Genomic DNA, 20,875 nt, shown 5'->3' on the forward strand with positions numbered 1-20,875 from the left:
AATACCTTCCAACACCATGAAGTGCATGTATGCCACTCAATCTCTAACGAAAATACCTGCTTACGTTGTACTTGATGCTTTTCTTTCTTTTTTGTCAGTCCTAGGGCTTTGACTCTGGACCTGGCCGCTGCTGTCCCTGAGCTCTTCAGCTCAAGGCTACCACTCTACCCCTTAAGCCATAGCACCATGTCCATGTCCGGTTTTCTAGTGGTTTATTGGAGATAAGAGTCTCACAGTCTTTAGTGCCCTGGCTGATTTTGAACTTCGATCCTCAGATCTCTCTCTGCTTCCTGAGAAGCTAGGATTACAGGTGTGAGCTACTGTGCCCGGCTTTACTTTTCTAACTATTCTTGGATCCTTTTACACAGTATCTCTGAAGTTAGCTATGTAAATTGGTGGTATATCCTTTTTTCCACTGGAAATATGCTAAAATAGTAGCTTAGACATAATTACATGTTGAGTGAAGGAGTGAGTCCTGAACTTGATTCAGTATTCTAATTTTCATGTTATTTATTTTGCCCCCTTTTTATGTCTAGCACTGGTCTTGAAATTAATCTTTATAATGATTTGAAGCTAGACAAGGTGGAAAAGTCTCTGAGACTCTACATCTCCAACAAACCAGCAAAAAAGCTGCGCTGTGGGCATGGCTCAAATGGTAGACTCCCAGCAAAGAAAGGCAAACAAGGGCCAAGAGTTTGGCCTAGTGGTAGAGTGATTGCCTAGCATCCATGAACACCTCAGATTTGATTCCTTGATAACCACATACATAGAAAAAAGCCAGAAGTGGTGCTGTGGCTCAAGTGGTAGAGCTCTAGCCTTGAGAAAGCACAAGGACAGTATTCAGGCCCTGAGTTCAAGTCCTGGAACTGGAAGAAGAAAAGAAAAAGGCAAACAAGAGCATGAGGCCCCTGAGTTCAGGCTCTGCTGTGGGGGTAGAGTAAAGGGAGGGCCCAAAAAAGTGAAATGGCTTGTTTGTTAAACTTGTCATTTGAAATATGATGTAAAAATCAATAAATTCTTTAATAAAATGTGAACTCAAAAAAAAAGTGAAATGGGTTGTTAAAATTCATGTAGATTACAAAGACAGGTGAGGGCTGGAGTGTAGCTTAATGGTAGAGCACTTGTCTAGCATATATAAAGTCCTCAGTTCAATTCTTTGGAACCACATGCACAGAAAAAGCCCAATGACAGTGCCCAAACCCTGAGTTCAAGCCCCAGGACTGGCAAAGAAAAAAAAAAACAGGTTTTACCTGTCTTTGTAATAGTTTTGTTACTATATCACTGCTTGATACACAACAAATAGTGCTAGTTTTTCAGGTTTGTGGATGAGTAGTTTTGTCTATAAGCAGAATTCTCAAAGTTAAGTTTTGCGTACAATCTAAGATTTCATTTGGGAAGAACATATAGTTTAGTCTGCTGAAGTGGGCCTTTCCATCTTTGTTATTCTGCCAAATGCTGAATGTTAAAACACATCTGACAGCTAAGCTCTCCTCAGGCCTTTGGCGCCCTTGCTGTAAAGGCAGGTGGTCTGAAGAAAGGCTCCCTCTAGGTTGTTGCACACTGTACACAACACATAACAGTGCGAGACAACTGTCATTTCCTTCCTCCCTTCTCTACCCCTCCAGAAAGCCAGGCCCCAGATGGAAGAGCTGGAAACATGTCAACTGTTCTCTGAAGGGCATTGAGAAAACACTGTCAGGGAGAAAAAAGGCAAGCGCAACAGCTCATTAGTCCACTAATCAGACAGGACAGCCATCAGTTTCACAAAAATGTCCTGGATAGAGAGATGGCAGGGGCTGACAGTTTTGCCCACATGGTTCTCAGAGTACTGCATATTCTTAAGAGGATTTGTAACGTGGGGACTTGGCATCCTTGACTTTCTTTATTCATTAAATCCCTTTCCAAAAACAAGGTCACTGAAAACTGAATGTAAAATAATATTTGGGGGATTTTTTTCCCCACTTCTCATTCCACGCAGAGATAGGCAGGCCTTCTGGTATCATGAATACTCTGATATGCATTGTCCCCATATCTGTGACTTTACAGAAAGGAAACTGCCTTTACATTCTCATTTCATCCTCTCCTCCCTGTTCCTTGCACTTTAAATTCAATTCAGCAGTTACTGAGATTGAAGACCTGATGAATAAGTTAAAAGCTTGAAATTATTAAGGAGCATAGATCAATTCAATGTGTGTGTGTGTGTGTGTGTTTAGACAAGATCCTGCTGCTGTATTTTTCTAACTGGCCGCTAACTGTTGGGCTTAGTATCCTGCCTCAGCTTCCCCAGAAGCTGAAATTACAGACACATACCATTGTACATGTCAAAAATAACTTCTGGTAGCTTATTCCTGTAATCTTCCTTACTCAGGAGGCTGAGATCTGAGGATCAAAGCTTGAAGCCAGCCTATGCAGCAAAGTATGCAACTCTCACCTTCTGTTAATCAACGAAAAGCTAGAAGTGTGTATATGGCTCAAGTGGTAGAGTGCTAGCCTTGAGCAAAAAGCTGAGTAAGAGCAAGAGACCCTGAGTTCAAGCCCTAGTACTGGCACACACCAAAAAAATTAGCACAACCATGGCCGGGAGTTTGGCCTAGTGGTTAAAGTGCTTGCCTAGCATGCATGAAGACCCGGGTTCGATTCCTCAGTACCACATACATAGAAAAAAGCCGGAAGTGGTGCTGAGGCTCAAGTGGTAGAGCTCTAGCCTTGAGAAAGTCCAAGGACAGTGCTCAGGCCCTGAGCTCAAGCCCAGGACTGGCAAAAAAAAAAAAAATTACCACAACCAAAATAAATAAATAATTATACTTCTTAAAGATACTAGAATATTAGCGCATATCGTTTAGTCTAATTTATATTAACTAGGATCTAATTTTAATGCCATTAAGTTTATTTAATTTATTGCCCTTTCATGTGTTCAAACAGCTGGTTATTGGGAATTTCCCCCACCCTTTTTTTCTCCCTAGTCTATTGGGACTTGAACTCTAGGCCTGGGCGTTGTCCCTGAGCCCTTCAGCTCAAGACTAGTACTCTGCCACTTGCCACTTCCAGTTTTCTGATAGTGAATTGGAGATAAGAGTCTCAAGGACCTTATTCTTGGGCTGGCCTTGAACTGAGATCCTCCGATCTCAGACTACTGAGTAGCTAGGATTACAGGTGTGAGCCACTGGGCGCCTGGTGAAGCCAAGATTTTAACCTGGTTTCTTATTCCTTTCTCTTCAGACTGTTAACTTTCAGTTCATGTCTACCCCTTTCTTTTTCCATATTTTAGTTCTAGGGATGACAAAACAAAGTGCCACACGCTGGTGGATTAAGGTATTAAATGTTTATTCTTTTACTTCACCAGAATTCTAAAATAATCATAAAACTCACTTCTTCATGGAGCCTCAGACAAAAGTCTTTTTTGGGCTTTAACTCAGGGCCTGAGTACTGTCCTTGGGCTTTCTCGAGGCTAGAGCTCTACCCCTTGAGCCACAGCACCACTTCCGGCTTTCTCTATGTATATGGTCCGAGGAATCAATCCTGATCTTCGTGCATGCTAGACAAGCACTCTTACTAATAGGCCCAGTTCCCAGCCCTGACCAGTCTTTTATACTCTACTCTACTCTCTAAGTTTTTCTTTTTGTTGGTCATGGGGCTTGAACTCAGGGCCTGGAGATTGTCCCTGAGCTTTTTCACTCAATTCTAGCACTGTGCCATATCTGTTTTTCTTTTTCCCGGTGGTTAGAGATAAGAATCTCATGGAGGGCTGGGGAGCATGTCCCAGTCGTAGCTTGCTAACTTAGAATGCACAAAGCCCTGGGTTCGGTTTCCCTCCCTGGAACCACATAACTCAGAAAGGCTGAAAGTGGTGCTGTGGCTGAAGTGGCAGAGTGCTAGCCTTATGGAAAAAGTGTCTAAGGACAGTTCCCAGGCCCTGAGTTCAAGCCCCAGAACTGGTTTAAAAAAAAAAAAAACAACTCATGGACTTTCCTGTCCCGACTGGACAGATCTGATCCTCAGATCTCAGCATCCCAAGTAGCTAAAATTACAGGTGTGAGCCACTGGTGCCCAGCTGTCTCTGAACTTCCAAGGCTACTGACAACCCTTGGTAGGTATTTGTAGATGCATCACTTCAGCCTTAGCCTCTGTTATCAAAATGGTTTCTCTGTGTGTCTCTCTTCACATCTACCTTTCTGTGGATGTTTCTATTTCATCTTCAAGGACACTATTCAGGTTGGATTTTCCCTCTTGCCTGGTCAGTCTGTGGAAACTCCCTGAAAATCTTAAGTACTCCTTCAATCCTCCTTTTTCCAAATAAAGTATCATCAGAGATTTAGATGTTCACGCATAGACACATGTGTCCATTGTGCTAAGAACCAGCACCTTCTCAGCTTCTTAATCCTCTTGGAAAGCATATTGGTATTTCACATTGTTGCTATTTTTATTATCTTACAGAACTCTGATTTCCCATTTCTCTCATTCTCTGCAGTTGGTTCTGAGAAAAAAGTGCCAGCAATGCCTGGATCGCCTGCAGAAGTGAAAATACAGTCACGATCCTCACCTCCCAGCATGCCACCCCTCCCACCAATAAATCCTGGAGGACCAAGACCAGTGTCCTTTACTCCTACAGCATGTGAGACTGCTTAATTGAATTTGTGCTTTAGAATGATAATTGAATCTCAAAACTGACTTACACACACACTATGTAACATTTTCAAAATGCTATTCAAATATAAAGGCCAAGGGGCCGGAGTTTGGCCTAGTGGTAGAGTGCTTGCCTAGTGTGCATGAAGACCCAGGTTTGATTCCTTGGTACCACATACATTGAAAAAGCCAGAAGTGGTGCTATTGCTCAAGTGGTAGAGCCCTAGCCTTGAGAAAAACCAGGGACAGTGCTCTGACCCTGAGTTCAAGCCCCAGAACTGGCAAATATATATGAGTGTGTATGTGTGTGTAAAGGCCAAGTATGGTAGTTCATACTTATAATCTTAAGAGGCTAAGACAAGAAGATTTCAAGGCAAGGCTATCCTGGGCTACAGACTTAAGACCCTATCTCAAAAAGAGGAAAAATAAGTTCTGTTAAAGTAGTAAATAAGTATTCAGAATGAGGAATAGCTCAAGTGGTAGAGTACCTGCCTAGCAAACACAAGATCCTGAGTTCAAATGTTAATATTCGAGCTGGGTGCAGTGGCTCATGCCTAAAATCCTAGCTACTCAGGAGGCTGAGATCTAATGATCTCAGTGAAGTCCCAGAGACTCATATCTCCAATTAACCACCAGAAAAATGGGAAGTGGAGCTGTGGCTCAAGGGGTAGGGCAGTAGCCTTGAGCTGAAGAGCTCTGGGACAACACCCAGGCCCAGAGTTCAAGCCCTATGACCAACAAAATAAAAAAAAAAAAACCTTAATATTCATTCCATTCCCTGCCAAAGCAAGAAAGGAAGGCAAGGGAGGGGGGGAGTACACAGTAGCTAAAGCTACAATTGTGGCTACTTGAAAGGCAGAGATCTGAAGAATTATGATTCAAGGCCGCCCCAGGGACAACGTGCGCAAGAGTCCATCTCAGCCAATGGCGAGGTACATTTATGCACATGTTGTACTCCAAATGGAGCACAAATAATTCTGGTCAGCTAGGGTATGAAGTGAAACCCTGTGTTGAAAATAGCCAATGGTTCAACTGATGAGTAACTACCTAGCAAGCTTGAGTATATGAGTGTAAATCTGAATACTACCAGCAGCTGCTCATTATGGAAACAAAATCCTTGGTGATTTATCTGTCCTGGCTGGCCTCCAATCTGAATACCCTCTATCTTACCTACCTTCCTTTCTGTTTCCCTTTCCCTTTCTGCCCCCTCTCTCTTTCTCTCTTTTTCTTTGTTTCCCTCCTTCCTTTCCTCCCTCCCTCCTTCTTTCCTCCCTCCCTCCCTTCCGCCCTTCTTTTTGAAAATCTCACTGAGAACAGAAATAGAATATTAACATCTGCTTTACAAAGTTTCACTGAAGAAGAAATCATCCAGTGACCCTTGGGTTCTACACTTAAACTCAGTCATTCATTTTGGCTCTCTTTTAGTAAGCAATGGCATCAGCCATTCTCCTCCTACTTTGAATGGCGCCCCCTCACCACCACAGAGATTTAGCAATGGTCCTGCCTCTTCCACATCATCTGCACTAACAAATCAGCAGTTGCCAGCCACTTGTGGCGCCAGACAACTCAGCAAGTTGAAACGCTTCCTCACCACTTTGCAACAGTTTGGCAATGACATTTCCCCTGAGATTGGGGAGAAGGTTCGGACTCTTGTTCTAGCATTGGTGGTAAGTACATTATGAAGTACATCACTGTTGACGGCTGCCTGAGTTCATGGATCAAGCTCACAGGCAACAGAGAAGTTATTTTTTACTTGTTCTCAGACTTATAGTGATGTGATAGGTTCTACAGACTAGATTAGTTAATAATATATATAAAGCAGTTGAATTGACTATTTCATTATAATAGTGCATTAAAAAACAAAGTCTGTAATGGCTTCCTTATTGTTTAAGGTCCTGATTTAATGCCAAGAAGCAGCTTTGAATTTGTCTTAAAACTGTTTTCAACAATCCTGCTGAGATCCAGCAAAGTTAATACAAGGGTTTTTGTAATTTAATATATTCTATGGCTGGTGCATTATTTTCAAACCAAAGGGAATAGAAAAGTAGCAATTTTAATTTTTTGAAATAATAATAGGTAAAATTATAAGTTTCATAGATTAACTGATAGTATCAAAATGATTACATTGTTCAGCTCCTCATGTACATATATATGTTGTTTAGAATTTTCAAGGTACATGCGATTTTCTTTGGTGTACTGATTATGGTGAGGCTATGCTAAGAGGGAATGATTTTCTGAATTGACTGGGTGGAAAGATTTAACTCTGGATTTAGAAGAAAATGCTATCAGGTTTGTTTTTTTATTTTGTTTTGGTGGGTCATTGGGCTGGGCACTGTCCTTCTTCAGCTCAACACTACCACCCTACCCTTGAGCCAAGCCCCACTTCCCATTTGCTAGTGGTTAATTGGAGGTAAGAGTCTCAGGTCCTTTTGTGCCTGAGTTGGCTTTGAATCTTGGTCTTCAGATCTCAGCCTCCTGAGTAGTTAGGATTACAAGTATGAGGCACCGCCCAGCTCAATGCTACCAGTTTTTAATGCTTGCAAATCCCCAGTATATTACATTGATTGTGCTCTTTTCTATTTGCTGCCTCTATGCATGGCAAAATAAATAGGGCCTTTGGTATAACCTAGTGGTAGAGTACTCGCCTAGCATGTGTGAAGCCCTGGGTTTGATTCCTCCGTACCACATAGACAGAAAAGGCCAGACGTGGTGCTATGGCTCAAGTGGCAGAGCACTAGCCTTGAGCAAAAAGTGTCCAAGGACAGTACCCAGGCCCTGAGTTCAATCACCAGGACTGGCAAAATAATAATAATAATAATAAAATTAATAAAACCAATCCTTATGTCTCATTTTTGAAAATGTAATTCAAGGGAAACTCCTAGGATTCTCATGATTCTTAGTGAAATCTAGAGGGTCAAAACTATTTTTATAGTAATACTACTAAGATTTACTGCCTCTTTATTCTTTTTTTTCTTTTTTTTTTTTTTTTTTTTTTGTCAATCCTGGGCTTGAGCTCAAGACCTGACATGGCCTGAGCATTGTCCTTGGGATTTCTCAAGGCTAGAGCTCTACCACTTGAGTCTCAGCACCACTTCCAGCTTTTTTACTATGTATGTGGTACCGAGGAATCAAACCCGCGTTTTTGTGCATGCTAGGCAAGCACTCTACCACTAGGCCAGACTCCCAGCCTGCCTTTTTATTCTTATTCTCTCAAGAGTGAGCAATGGAATTTTCTAGAGACTACAGGACATGAGATACTAGAAAATATTCAATGCAGGTAGTAGATCCAGCTGCCCTTTGTCATGCTAGATAATAAAGATTTAGGTTGAGGACTGGTAGGTAGCTCATCCTATAGTCATAGCTACACAGGAGGCTAAGATCTGAAGATGAAGGTTTGAAGCCAAGAAAGTCTGTGATACTCTTATCTCCAGTTAGCCACTTGAGCTGCTCCAAGTGGTGAAATGCTATTCTTGAACAAAAGAAGCATAGAAACAGTCCCCAGGTTCTAAGTTCAAGTCCTAGGACTAACAAAAGAATAAATGAATAAATGAATGTATGTTTAAGTATACTTTTCATAACCAGAAACAGAGTCACTGTTATTCATTACAACTGAGCTTCTAACTCTTCTTTTCACTCTAGAAATGATCATTAGGCACAGACCTTACCTTGCTATTGAAATTGACACAACATTCAGAGAGGTGGAGCTTCTACTATTAAGGAAGCAGTTTGGTTAATCCTTTGAGTGAAGCCTCAGTTCAGGGTTCAGCATTGTGCAACTGTATTCAGCTTTAGAAGCTGAACGTAATTTATCTTTTCAGAACTCAACTGTGACAATTGAAGAATTCCATTGCAAGCTCCAGGAGGCCACAAACTTTCCTCTTCGTCCCTTTGTGATTCCATTTCTCAAGGTAACTGTGGGAACTACAGAACATAATTTATCCTCAATATTTCCTCAGAATCTTCCTGATCACTGATCTGTCATGCAAATCAGGGTAGCTCTCTATATTTTCATGTGTTTGTTTTATTTTGGGCTGGTAGAGAGGTGTGAGTGCAATCTGTAAATAACGCTCCTGCATGATGAGATGCAGATTGCAAAAGCCTTGAGTGTGGTCTGTGTGCAGACACTGTTGGTAACACAAAGAATAAGAACAAGAAAGCATAGAAGAAAGGAGGGGTAAACTGGAGATGGAAAAAGTATAGGTCTTATAAGAATGCATGTTATATGAGAGAAGAGGCCTGTGCAATTGTAATTTGCTACCAGGCTAGGAGGATGTGAGAAGGCAGTGTTTGTCACCCTAAGCCCCAGGTAACTTAGTCTTACATTCGTGTCCTCTGGAATTTGTTTCTTGTTTTAAATCATTGTGCTGTTATAACTGAGGTAGTATTACATTTATTCAGCTGACCTTTTTAAAATCTTTTATTTTGAAGTAATTTCATGCTCACAGATGAGCTATAAAATGGTATAACAAATTTCTATGTAGCCTTTACCCGGATTTACATCTTATTATCATTCTCTATTTTTCTTCAGAAGTATTTGAGCATAAGAAAGCCACAGATAATAGTAAATACAACTATATAATCAGAAAATTAATTTTTGATTTCCCCTTTTACTAGTCTGTGGGCCTTAGTTATATTCTACTAGTATCCCATTTATGTTCTTTATAGCAAAACAAAACTTTTTCTGGAAGTTCTTAGGTTCAACCTCAGGAACTCACGTATCCTAGACAGGTACTCTACCATTAGGCTACTCCCCCAATCCAAAATCAAGACTTTTTTGTTAGGTGAAGGAAGTATAGTAATACCAACTATTCAGGAGGCACATGTAGGAGTAAGACCCTATCTGAAAAGTAATTAAAGCAGGCCAGGAGTTTGGCCTAGTGGTAGAGTGCTTGCCTAGCATGCACAAAGACCAGGGTTCAATTCCTTGGTACCACATACATAGATAAAAACTGGAAGCAGTGCTGTGGCTCAAGTGGTAGAGCTCTAGCCTTGAGAAAGCCCAAGGACAGTGCTCAGGCCCTGAGTTCAAGGCCCAGGACTGGCAAAAAAAAAATGGCTCAGGTAGTATAATACATAGCTAACAAATGCAGGCCTGGAACTCAAACTCTAGTACTCTGAATCTGAAAGCAATAAAAGAAAAGAGAAGGGAAGCCATTTTAATAAATGCTAACATATTGACACTCTTGTTTGTTTTTGCTTTTTGTGAAAAGGTCTTATTATATAGATCCTGTTACCCTAAAACCTCATAATCCTCTTGCCTCAGCTTACCATACATAGTGATTACAGGTATATACCACCATGTCCAGCATAATACCAGTTTTAAAAAATATATTGAGCCAGGTGTTGGTGGCTCATGCCTATAATCCTAGTTTCTCAGGCGCTGGGGTCCGAGGATGATAGTTCAAAGCCAGATTGAGCAGGAAAGGCTGTAAGCTTCTCATCTCTGATCTTACCAGAAAAGTGGAAGTAGCACTGTGGCTCCAAGTAATAGAGCACTAGCAAAAGAGCTCAGGAACAGCACCCAGGTCCTGAGTTCAAGCCCCAGACAAACGAAGGGGGGAAAAAAGTGTTGATTTGGATCATAGCAGGCGCATAGAGGAAGATGTGCAGGCTATGTATGGCTATCTTCTAATACTGTGTAAGCGCCAGCTGTTCATGGCAGTCTCTGAAACTTTTCTAGCTCTCAGAATCAAGGAAGATTCCTAAAATTTGTATTACTAGAAAATAATTTGTGCTCATTTTTCCTTCTCTCTTTTTTAACTAGAGGAGACATGCAACAAATGCAAACATAACTTTTTTTTCAATTCAGTTTTTTTCAGGTGCAATAAGATAGAGGTTAGAGAACAGAATTAAAGTGTTTTATATTGTTCAATTCTCTATTCTTAACTCTGTTATTTTGGAAAACAGCATGAGGTAGGTTGTTATGGCAGCTTTTTGGCTAGCATTTGGGGTTTTGTCAATTTATTTCTGCTTTAAAATAGTCACTAATTATGGTGCCTCCTGAATTTACTCTCAGCAAGAGGATGATTACTTGAGTGTATTAAAACTCCTTTTGCTTCCTCATCTGTCCCTTGAGAATAAAAGCTTCTGTCACAGGCTTAGCCTGGATCATGTTTAAATATTGGGAAAAAATGTCATTCTTTATCTTTTTAGTAAAAGAAATCTAGGGAACATAAATTCTACTTACAAAAGAATTTTGTGATTTAAAAGATATATGGAACTGGAACTGGACGTGGTGGCTCACGCTTATAATCTTAGCTACTCAAGAGACTGAGATCTGAGGATCGAGGTTCAAAGCCATCTGGGACACTGAAAAGTCCATGACACTCTTATCTACAATTAAACACTAGAAAAGTGGAAGTGGCACTGTGGTTCAAGGGGTAGTGTGGTACCTTTGAGCTGAAGAGCTCGGGGACAGCACACAAGCCAGAGTCCAAGCCCCACAACCCGGGGGAGGGGTGTCAATAGGTAGGGGTAGATGGGGGAAGATATTATTTATTGTCAGTCATGGGACTTGAAGTGTGGGCCTGGGTGCTGTCCCTGAGCTCTTCAGCTCAATGCTATTGCCCTATCCCTTGAGCCACAAGAGCCACTTCCAGTTTTCTGGTGATTAGTTGGAAATAAGAGTCTCATACACTTTAGTGCCCTGGCTGACTTTGAAACTGCCTCCTGAGTAGCTAGGATTACAGGCATAAGCCACTGCGCCCCGCTGATATATGTAATTTTTTTTTTTGGTGCAAGTCCTGAGGCTTGAACTCAGGACTTGGGCACTGTTTCTGAGCTTTTTTTGCTTAAGGCTGGCGCACTACCACTTTAATCCACAACTCCACCTCTTGATTTAAAAAAAAAAAAAGAATATATTTTATTTCACTGATTAGTGATTTTCCAATAACATTTTAATTGAGTCACTATACCATTTCTAGCTTTTTGATGGTTTATTAAAGATAAGCATTTCACAAGACTTTTCTTGCCCACATAATCTTTATACTTCAGCCTCCTGAGTGGCTAGACTTATAGGCTTTAGCCAGTGTTATCTAGCAATATATGAAATTTTTAATGATTTGCACCTACTAAGTTTTCTAATTATGGTAAGAAAAATGTCAGTACAGAATTATCCAACAGATTACATTATCCTCAGTACTCTCTTTAAAAACCCCATGTTCCACAGTAATCCCACTTTTCAGAATTCCAAGGCATTTCTCTAGAGAACACTGAACGATTGGGATTGGTTTTGATTCAGAAAAGAATCCATAGCTGAGCCAGGCGTGGTGGTTCACACCTGTAATCCTAGCTACTCAGGAGGCTGAGATCTGAGGTTCAAGGTTCAAAGCCAGCCTATGCACAAAAGAGCCCACAGAAGGACCAGACTCTTATCTCCAGTTAACCTCCAGAAAATGGGAAGTGGGGCTTGGCTCAAGGGTAGGGCAGTAGCCTTGAGCTGAAGAGCTCAGAGACTGGGCCCAAGCCGAGTTCCAACCCCATGACCCACAAAAAAAAAAAAAGAAAAGAATCTAGGGCTGTTAATGATAGTTAGTGTTAGTTCCTTGTAAGCATGAATCATTTTCCAGGTGACCCAAGTATTTAAAAGTCCCTATATTTTGGGATTAGGGAAGTATCTACCTCAGTGTTTGAGTGCTTGTCAGCATATATGAAGCCCAAGTTCTTCCCCATCACTAGTTAAAGAACGGAAGCACATTGTTGAGAAATGTATGTTCTTTCGTGTGGTTCAAACCTTTAATCCCACCTACTCAGGAGAGCCAGACAATCATGATTTAAAGGCAAATCAGGCAGAAGTTTCTCCTCAAGACTCATTGCCTAACTAACCAGCTAAAGGCGGGACCAGAATGAGTAGACTGAGTAAATTCTATTCCCTGAGTTTAAACCCAGTGCCACACAAAAAGGAAAATGAAAAAAAAATGTATGTTTTGAAATTAAATCATCAAGCCAGGTACCAGTGACAGGTACCAGTGGCTTGTGCCTGTAAACCTAACTACCCAGGAGGCTGAGATCTAAAGATCATGGTTTGAAGCCAGCCTGGGCAGGAAAGTCTTGTGAGAAATTAAATGGTGAACAATTTTTTCTTTTGCAAGGGTGGAGTGAGGTGGGTCAATCGTGGGATTTGAACTCAGGTCCTAGGCTTTGTCCCTAAGCTCTTTTGCTCAAGGCTAGGGCTTTACCACTTTGAGCCACCGCTTTTCTGGTGGTTAATTATAGAGAAGAGTCTCACATACTTTCCTGCCTGGACTGATTCTGAACTATGATTCTCAGATCTCAGCCTCCTGAGTAGCTGTGATTACAGGTGTGAGCCACCAGCACTTGGCCTGGTCAATAAATCTTTATTCCACTTTGAACTCTGTCTTAGTCCACAAAGGGAGATAATTATGTTATAGCCCTTCGTTAGGGGGATGACATCTTGTGGCAAGAAACAAGGGAACCAGTAATTGAGATATAGAATAGAAGATTCACTTGACTCACTCAAAAGTCTGATGAGAGAATTAGATTAGCCAGTAGAGGATTGTTACCTATTTGGTGAGAGCTCTCTGAGGTGCTAATCATTGTAAAGTAGAGCTCAGTGCTACTTCTGCTTCTTTGTTTCAAGGCCAACCTGCCACTGCTACAGCGAGAACTGTTGCACTGTGCCCGGGCTGCCAAACAGACCCCATCCCAGTACCTAGCGCAACACGAACACCTTCTACTCAACACCAGCATTGCATCTCCAGCTGACTCTTCCGAGCTCCTCATGGAAGTACATGGAAATGGGAAGAGGCCCAGTCCAGAGAGGTGAGCAGAAAGGAGATTTGTTGACCTTGGTTTTCTGGATCTACTGTGACTCACCCCTTTCTTAGGGAAGAAGGAATTTGATTGCTGGGTTGTAGCTAGGTAATATCTCTGACTTTCCAAAGTTGTTTCTGCTTTGTCCCAACAGTTTTTAAGTTCTACCTACTCCTGGTGAGAAACTCTGCACTGGAATTTGGATGGGTCCACTGCTCTGGGAAGCAGCACAGCATTCTGCTTTTTCTGTATTCCCACTCAGCTGTCAATACACTATAGTTTTCCTCCCATACATCAAGCACAGTCCATCCTATAGTGCGCACTAGTTGATAGTCCTTAAGTTCTGCCAGTACCTAGAGATGAAATAGCAGACAAGTTCAAGGGCTCTGTCATCAGTATGCTCTCTTTCCTTCTGGTGCCAGTTTCAGATTCTAGGTTGTAGCTATGAATACTGTCCATTCAAATGAGCAAACCCTTCTGCACTTTCTGTTTCTGACTAGATGTAAATAAATCAGGCTTGCCAGTGCCCGTCCTCATGCCTGTAATCCTAGCTACTTCAGGAGGCTAAGATCTGAGAATAGCTGTTCAATGCCAGCCTGGGCAGTAAAGTCCATGAGACTTTTATCTTCAAGTGGCACTGTAGCTTAAGTGGTAGAGCAATAACCTTGAGCTGAAGAGCTCAGGGACAGCCCCCAGGCCCAGAGTTCAAGCCCCACAAGTGATGTACATACATACATATCTGCATGCATACCTGCATGCATGCATGCATACATACAAAATCAGGCTTTCTGCTACCTTTCTCAGATTTGATTATTTGTTCCAGTGGCTCATAGCTCTCAGGGAAGCACTAGCACATACTGGCTTATTATAAAGGATAGCAGGCAGGGTACTGATGAGAATGAGCTGAGGAGATGCAAAGGGCAAGGCATGGAAAAAGAAGGACATGAAACTGCCATGCCTCTCCCTGGGGAACACCATTCACCAGGAACCTCCACAGACTCAGCTCTACAGAAGCTTTGGTGCCTGCTTCTCCCCTCCCCCCCCAATCTTGGGACTTGAGCTCAGAGCCTGATTGATTACTGTCCTTGGGCTAGAACTTTACCACTTGAGCCATAGTACCACTTCTAGCTTTCCCTAAGCATGTGGTACCTAGGAATTGAACCCAGGTCTTCGTGCAAAGCTAGACAAGCACTCTACCACTAGGCCAAATTCCCCAACCCCTCATGGTCTTTAGTGCTTAGGCTGGCTTTTTTTTTTTTTTTTTTGCCAGTCCTGGGGACTGAACTCAGGGCCTGGGCACTGTCCTTGGTCTTTCCTCAAGGTTAGTGCTCTACCACTTGAGCCACAGCAGCAATTCTGGCTTTTCTATATATGTGGTACTGAGGAACTGAACCCGGGTCTTGGTGCATGCTAGGCAAGCACTCTACCTGCTAGGCCAAACTCCTGCCCTGCCCCCCCCACCCCGCCCCAGCTGGCTTTGAACCTTGATCCTCAGATCTCAGCCTCCTATGTAGCTAGGATTATAGGCATGGGCCTCGGCGCTCGACTAATTCTGTCTTCTTTTAGTCTCGTGAGGATTGGATGGTTTTGCCAAGTTATATATGGATTTGACCTTTCTTTTTGCTATATGAATAAATTAGCAATTTGTGGTTTGTTATCTGGTCCTTAGAGACAATTTAGTTCATGCCTTATGCTACACTTGTCCTAAGTCTCTGTACTTATAGTCCTAGCTTCTCTAGATGCTGAAAGGGGAACATAACTGAAGTCTAAGAGTTCAGAGCCAGCCCGAATTCTCTGCCTCAGTGGTAGAGTACATGTTTAGCATGTGGGACCAGCACCAAAAATTAAAAAGAAAGATAGGGTGCAGGTTGCTCAAAAACTGCCTCGACAGGAAAGTCCTTGAGACTTATTTCCATTTAAGCATCAAAAAAGCCAGAAATTGATCTGTTGTTCATTGGTAGAGCCTTGAACGAAAAAAGCTCAAGAACAGCACTCAGGGCCTGAGTTCAAGCTCTGGGATTGGTGTGGGGCACACAGTCAGTGCTTGGAAGTATAGGTATGAATACTTGCTGACATATTCAGATATACACCTCTGGTTTTTCTGCAGGAGGGAAGAGAATAATTTTGAAAGAGATACAATTCCTCCCGAGCCTCCTGCCAAAAGAGTATGTACCATCAGTCCTGCTCCTCGGCACAGTCCCGCCCTCACTGTGCCCCTCATGAATCCTGGGGGCCAGTTTCACCCGACACCTCCACCTCTTCAGCACTATACCTTAGAAGACATCGCAACTTCTCACCTGTATCGGGAGCCTAACAAGATGCTGGAACATCGAGATGTTCGTGAAAGGCACCACAATATTAGTAAGTGACATATACAACATGGGAGTGCTTTAAGTACAGCAGAATCTAGGAGTTTATTTCCTTCTCATTGAGAAAGCTAAAGAATACCATTACTTTTTATAACTGCTGATGAAGTAAAACTACATAGCAAGTTGCTCTCCAAAACACAAAAGCATAACACATAACAAGAGGTTATTGTAACTGATCCTATGTGGTATTTAACTCTCTTTGTATTTTGTTGCTATCCCTATTATGATTTTGCTAGAAGTAGGATATTATCCAGATGGAGATCTGAAAAAGTAAAGTTAACTTAATAAAAAATAAGCAAGTGAAGCCGGGTGCTGGTGGCTCATGCTTGTAATCCTAGCTATTCAAGAGGTTGAGATCTGAGGATTGTGGTTCAAAGCCAGCCCAAGCACAAAAATTCACAAGATTCTTATTTCCAGTGAACCACCAGAAAACCAGAAGGGTACTGTGGCCCAAGTGGTACAACGATAACCTTAAGCTGAAGAGCTCAGGGATAGTGCCCAGGTCCAGAGTTCAAGTCCCATGATCGGCCAGAAAGAAAGTGAATACAAGGGTAAACATACATTGTCTTTGAGGTAGAAGTGCCAGTACCACGCCCCCACCTCAAAAAAAAAAGGGAAAATAACGATCAACTCTTGATTCAGAGTACCCTGATTCTGAGACACATAAATATTAGTACTACTCAGCTGCTTTCAATCCACACTCTAGCTTTGGTGGCTAAGCAGTTCATATTGCAGCACATTTGCCAATACTTAGTATTTGTTGATGTTTCAATTTTGTGGTATGTTGGATATGAAGTATTACCTGAGTAGCTTTTATAATACTTGAATGTTCTCATGATAATGAACCCCTACTTTCTTGCCTATGACATAACCTAGAGTTTAGGCCCTAGACATTGTCCCTGAGCTTTTTTTTTTTTTGGCTGGTCCTGGGGCTTTAACTCCGGGCTTGTGCACTGTCATTGAGCGTCTTTCTCTTAAAGCAAGCTCTCTCTCACTTGAGTCATAGTGCTACTTTTGTTGTTTGTTTGGTTTTTGCCAGTTGTGGGGCTTGAACTCAGGGCCTGAGCACTGTCCTTGGACTTTTGAGCACTGTCCTTGGACTTTTCTCAAGGCTGTGGCTCTACCCTTGAGCCACAGCACCCCTTCCAGCTTTTTTCTTTATATGTGATGCCGAAGAATCTAACCGGGGTCTTTGTGCATGCTAGGCAAGCACTCTACCACTAGGCCAAACGCCCAGCCCTATAGTGCTACTTTTGGCCTTTTTGAGTAGCTTATTGGAGATGAGTCTCGTGGAGTTTCCTGCATGGGCAAGCTTCAAACCGCAATTCTCAATCTCAGTCTCCTGAGTAGTAGGATTACAGGCGTGAGCCACCTGTGCCCTGCTGTCCCTAAGATATTTATTTATTTATTTGTTTGTTTGTTTGTTTATTGTGGGTCATAGGACTTGAACTCAGCCTGGACACTGTCCCTGAGCTCTTCAGCTCAAGGCTACCACCCTACCCCTGGACCTGGGCATTATCCTTGGGCTCTTCAGCTCAAAGCTACCATCCTACCCTTGAACCGCAGACCCACTTCTCATTTTCTAGTTGGAGATAAGAGTCTCAGGTCCTTTTGTGCCCGAGCTGGCATTGATCCTCTGATCTCAGGCTTCCGAGTAGTTAGGATTACAGGCATGAGCCATTGTGCCTGACTGTCCCTGAGATCTTTTGTTTGTTTTTTTTTTGTTGTTGTTTTTTTTGGCCAGTCCTGGGCTTAAGCTCAGGGCCTGAGGACTGCCCCTGGATTTTTCTCAAGGCTAGAGCTCTACCACTTGAGCCTCAGCACCACTTCTGGCTTTTTCTAAGTATGTGGTATCAAGGAATCAAACCTGGGTCTTCGTGCATGCTTGGCAAGCACTTTAACCACTAGGCCAAACTCCCGGCCCCTGTCCCTGAGATTTTTGCTCAAGGTTCTAGTGCTGTCTTGAGCCACACATGGCTCCACTTTGGGCTTTTTGGTGGTTATAGAGATAAGAGTCTCTCAGATTTTTCTTTCACAGGCTGGCTTTGAACAGCAGTCCTCGGATTTCAGCCTCCTGATTAGCTATAACTGTAGGTGTAAGCCACTGGTACCTGGCTAATCTGTTCCCTCCCTCCTTCCCTCCCTCCTCTGATACCAGCAATTGAATTCAGGATCTTGTACTTGCTAACAAGTAATACTCTACCACTTAAGCCATAGCCTTTTTGTTTTGTTGTTGTTTTTGTTTTCTTGTTTGTTTTGGTAAGTCTTGGGGCTTGACCTCTGGGCTAGGGAGCCGTCCTCGAACTCTTCAGCTCAAAGCTATCGCGCTACCACTTGAGCAGCAGTGCTACTTCTGGTTTTCTGGTGGTTAATTGGAGATAAGAGTCTCAAGAACTTTCCTGTTGGGGCTGGCTTTGAACCTGATCCTCAGATCTCAGCCTCCTGAGTAGCTAAGATTACAGATGTGAGCTACCATTGCCCAGCAGCCTTTTTTTTTTTTTTTTTTTTTTTGGTGAGTCATGGGCTTGAACTTGGCCTGGGTGCTATCCCTTAGCTCTTCAGCTCAAGGCTACTGCCTTTGAGCCAAGCCCCACTTCCTGTTTTTTTTAGAGGTTAATTGGAGATAAGAGTCTCAGAACCTTTTGTGCCTGGGCTGGGTTTGAACCTTGATCCTCTGATCTCAGCCTCCAGAGTAGCTAGTATTACAGGCATGAGCCACTGCACCTGCCCAGCCTTTTTGTTTTTAATGCTGGTCCTGGGACTTGAACTCAGGGCCTGAATGCTATCGCTGTACTTATTTGCTTTAGTCTAATACTCAACTACTTGAGCTACAGTCTTACTTCCTGCTTTTTGGTGGTTAATTGGAGATAAGAGTTTTTTGCTGGGGTTGCCTTTGAACTGCCTTCAGGTATCCTGAGTCAAGTCATATCATTCTGAGTAGCTAGGATTGTAGATGTAAGCCACTGGCACTTGGCTCCATTTGTTTTTCTAGAACAATAGATCTGTTGGAGTATACGCCTCCATCCCAATGCTAGGGATCAAACCAAGTATCTTACACAATAATATAAACTAGGTGTGCATTCTGTGACTGAGTCATAATTCCTCATTCCTGATTTTGTATAATCTGAATATTGATCCTTTGTGATACCATTTTTGTGGTCCCACACCCTATTTTTGAGGCATTCTCTTAATAACATACTCTTAGTTGGAGGTAATGTATGTTTATTTAGCCTGTTAGAATTTGGTTCTCGTTAATCTTCCTGTTATCCTTCAATTTAATCTTTAATTTTTAATAGGTATAAATGGGAGTTATCAAGATGAGTTGGTAGACCACCGTTTGACAGAAAGGGAATGGGCTGATGAATGGAAACATCTTGACCATGTAAGAATTACAGCTTATAACTCATTTAATTTCTCTGTTTTAATTGTTAATATTACCAGTAATTTAATAGTGCTTGAAGTTAACATAGCAAGAACTTTTTTTTTTTTTTGATCAGGCATGGGGCTTGAATTCTGGGCTTGGGTACTGTCCCTGAGCTCTTCAATTCAAGGCTATACCGTACCTCTTGAGACATAGCCCCACTTCCAGTTTTCTAGTGGTTAATTAAAGATAAGAGTGTAAGGGCTTAGCAAGAGCCATTTTTAACAAAAGCTGATTTGTGCATCATTCACTCAGCTGGAGAGAATCTTTCTCAGATCTTGGTCATGGGGTGATCTCTTCAAGTTATAAGACAAATTGTCATGTAAGAAATAATAAAGAGGGCCAGGTGAGGTGACTCATACCTGTAATCCTAGCTACTCAGGAGCCTGAGATCTGAGAATCATGGTTCAAAGCCAGCCTGGGCACAAAGAACCCAGTGACTCTTCTCTCCAATTATTCACTAGAAAAAGGGAAGTGGGGCTGTGGCTCAGGGGTAAGGTGGTAGCCATGAGGTGATGAGCTCAGGTACAGCACCCAGGCTCCGAGTTCAAGCCCAAGGGTGGGGGAGGAGAGAGAGAAATAATAAAGAGGCGCTAAGAATGTGGGTTAATAGTAGAGTGCTTGCCTAGCACACTGGAAGAATGGGTTCGATTCCTCGGTACCATATAAACAGAAAAGGCTGGAAGTGACGATGTGTCTCAAGTGGTAGAGTGCTTGAGAAAGTTCAAGGACAGTGTCCAGGCCCTGAGCTCAAGCCCAGGACTGGCAATCATGGGATTGAGTTCAAGTCCCGAGGGAGAGGGAGGGAGGGAGGGAGAGAGAGAGAGAAGGCTTTCAGGATTAGCTTTACTGATTCTTGCATTTGTAATCAAGATAAAAAGCCCTTTTTTGTTATTTTGTGCCAGTTCTTCAACCCATGCCAGAGCTCTATCCCTGAGCTTTTTCACTTTTTCAAGTGGTAAGCTAGTACTCTACCATTTGAACCACAGCTCCACTTTGAGCTTTTTTTGTTTTGTTTTAACTGTTTAATTGGGGATAAGAGTCTCCTAAATTTTCTTGCACAGCTGGCTTTAAACTGTGATATTCACCTCTCAACCTCCTGAGTAAACTAGCATTATAGGTATAAGCTACCAGTGATGCCTCGCTATTTGTTCTTCTTAATATTTGTCTCTGGTCCTTATTACTTGGGCCCACTGCATTGCTATGAAAATCTGTTTTTCAGAAGTGGAGCTATGGCTCAGGATAGAGTGCTAGCCTTAAGCACAAAAACTCAGGGACAGACCCAGGCCCTGAGTTCAAGCCTCACACATACAAAAGACAATGGATTTATCAAGTAATAAAAGATCATGTTATAATCAGATCATATGCTTGCTTTCATCCTAAAGAATCCTGAGAAGCATTCTGAAAACTAAGAAGCAAAGTCTTGTCATAATAACTTTTCAGTCAGTGACACACTACACTTAAGAATGTGATCCCACAAGTCTACATCTTATGGTAACAACATTGCTGTCTTTGTAAACACTCAATGATTTTCACGCCACCAAAAAATAATAAAATTGTCCAGTGATGTGAATGTGGTAGCTTAAACCTGTAATCCTACTTAACTACTCGACAGACGGGGAGTTGTTCCTGATTAGAAGCTTAGAGAGTCCCTCTTTTTTGTTTATTTTTTTGGTCAATCCTAGGGCTT

General features: G+C 42.2%; 1 protein-coding gene across 4 annotated transcripts in view; it reads left to right on the forward strand.

Annotated features, from left to right (window-relative positions):
* The window catches only part of Cbfa2t2 (CBFA2/RUNX1 partner transcriptional co-repressor 2), a 93,135-nt gene that overhangs the window by 53,560 nt on the left and 18,700 nt on the right, over positions 1–20,875 (forward strand). For all 4 annotated transcript variants that reach the window (XM_090352183.1, XM_090352182.1, XM_090352181.1 and 1 more), the window contains exons 2-7: positions 4,469–4,612; positions 6,049–6,290; positions 8,442–8,531; positions 13,223–13,404; positions 15,503–15,756; positions 19,061–19,146. In XM_090352183.1, the coding sequence (XP_090208309.1) occupies positions 4,495–4,612; positions 6,049–6,290; positions 8,442–8,531; positions 13,223–13,404; positions 15,503–15,756; positions 19,061–19,146 (972 nt within the window). In that variant the 5' untranslated portion in view covers positions 4,469–4,494. The remainder of the gene's footprint in view (positions 1–4,468; positions 4,613–6,048; positions 6,291–8,441; positions 8,532–13,222; positions 13,405–15,502; positions 15,757–19,060; positions 19,147–20,875) is intronic.

This window comes from Megascapheus bottae, chromosome 18, assembly GCF_031878675.1.
Source record: "Megascapheus bottae isolate mThoBot1 chromosome 18, mThoBot2.hap1, whole genome shotgun sequence".
Taxonomy (NCBI): Eukaryota; Metazoa; Chordata; class Mammalia; order Rodentia; family Geomyidae; genus Megascapheus; species Megascapheus bottae.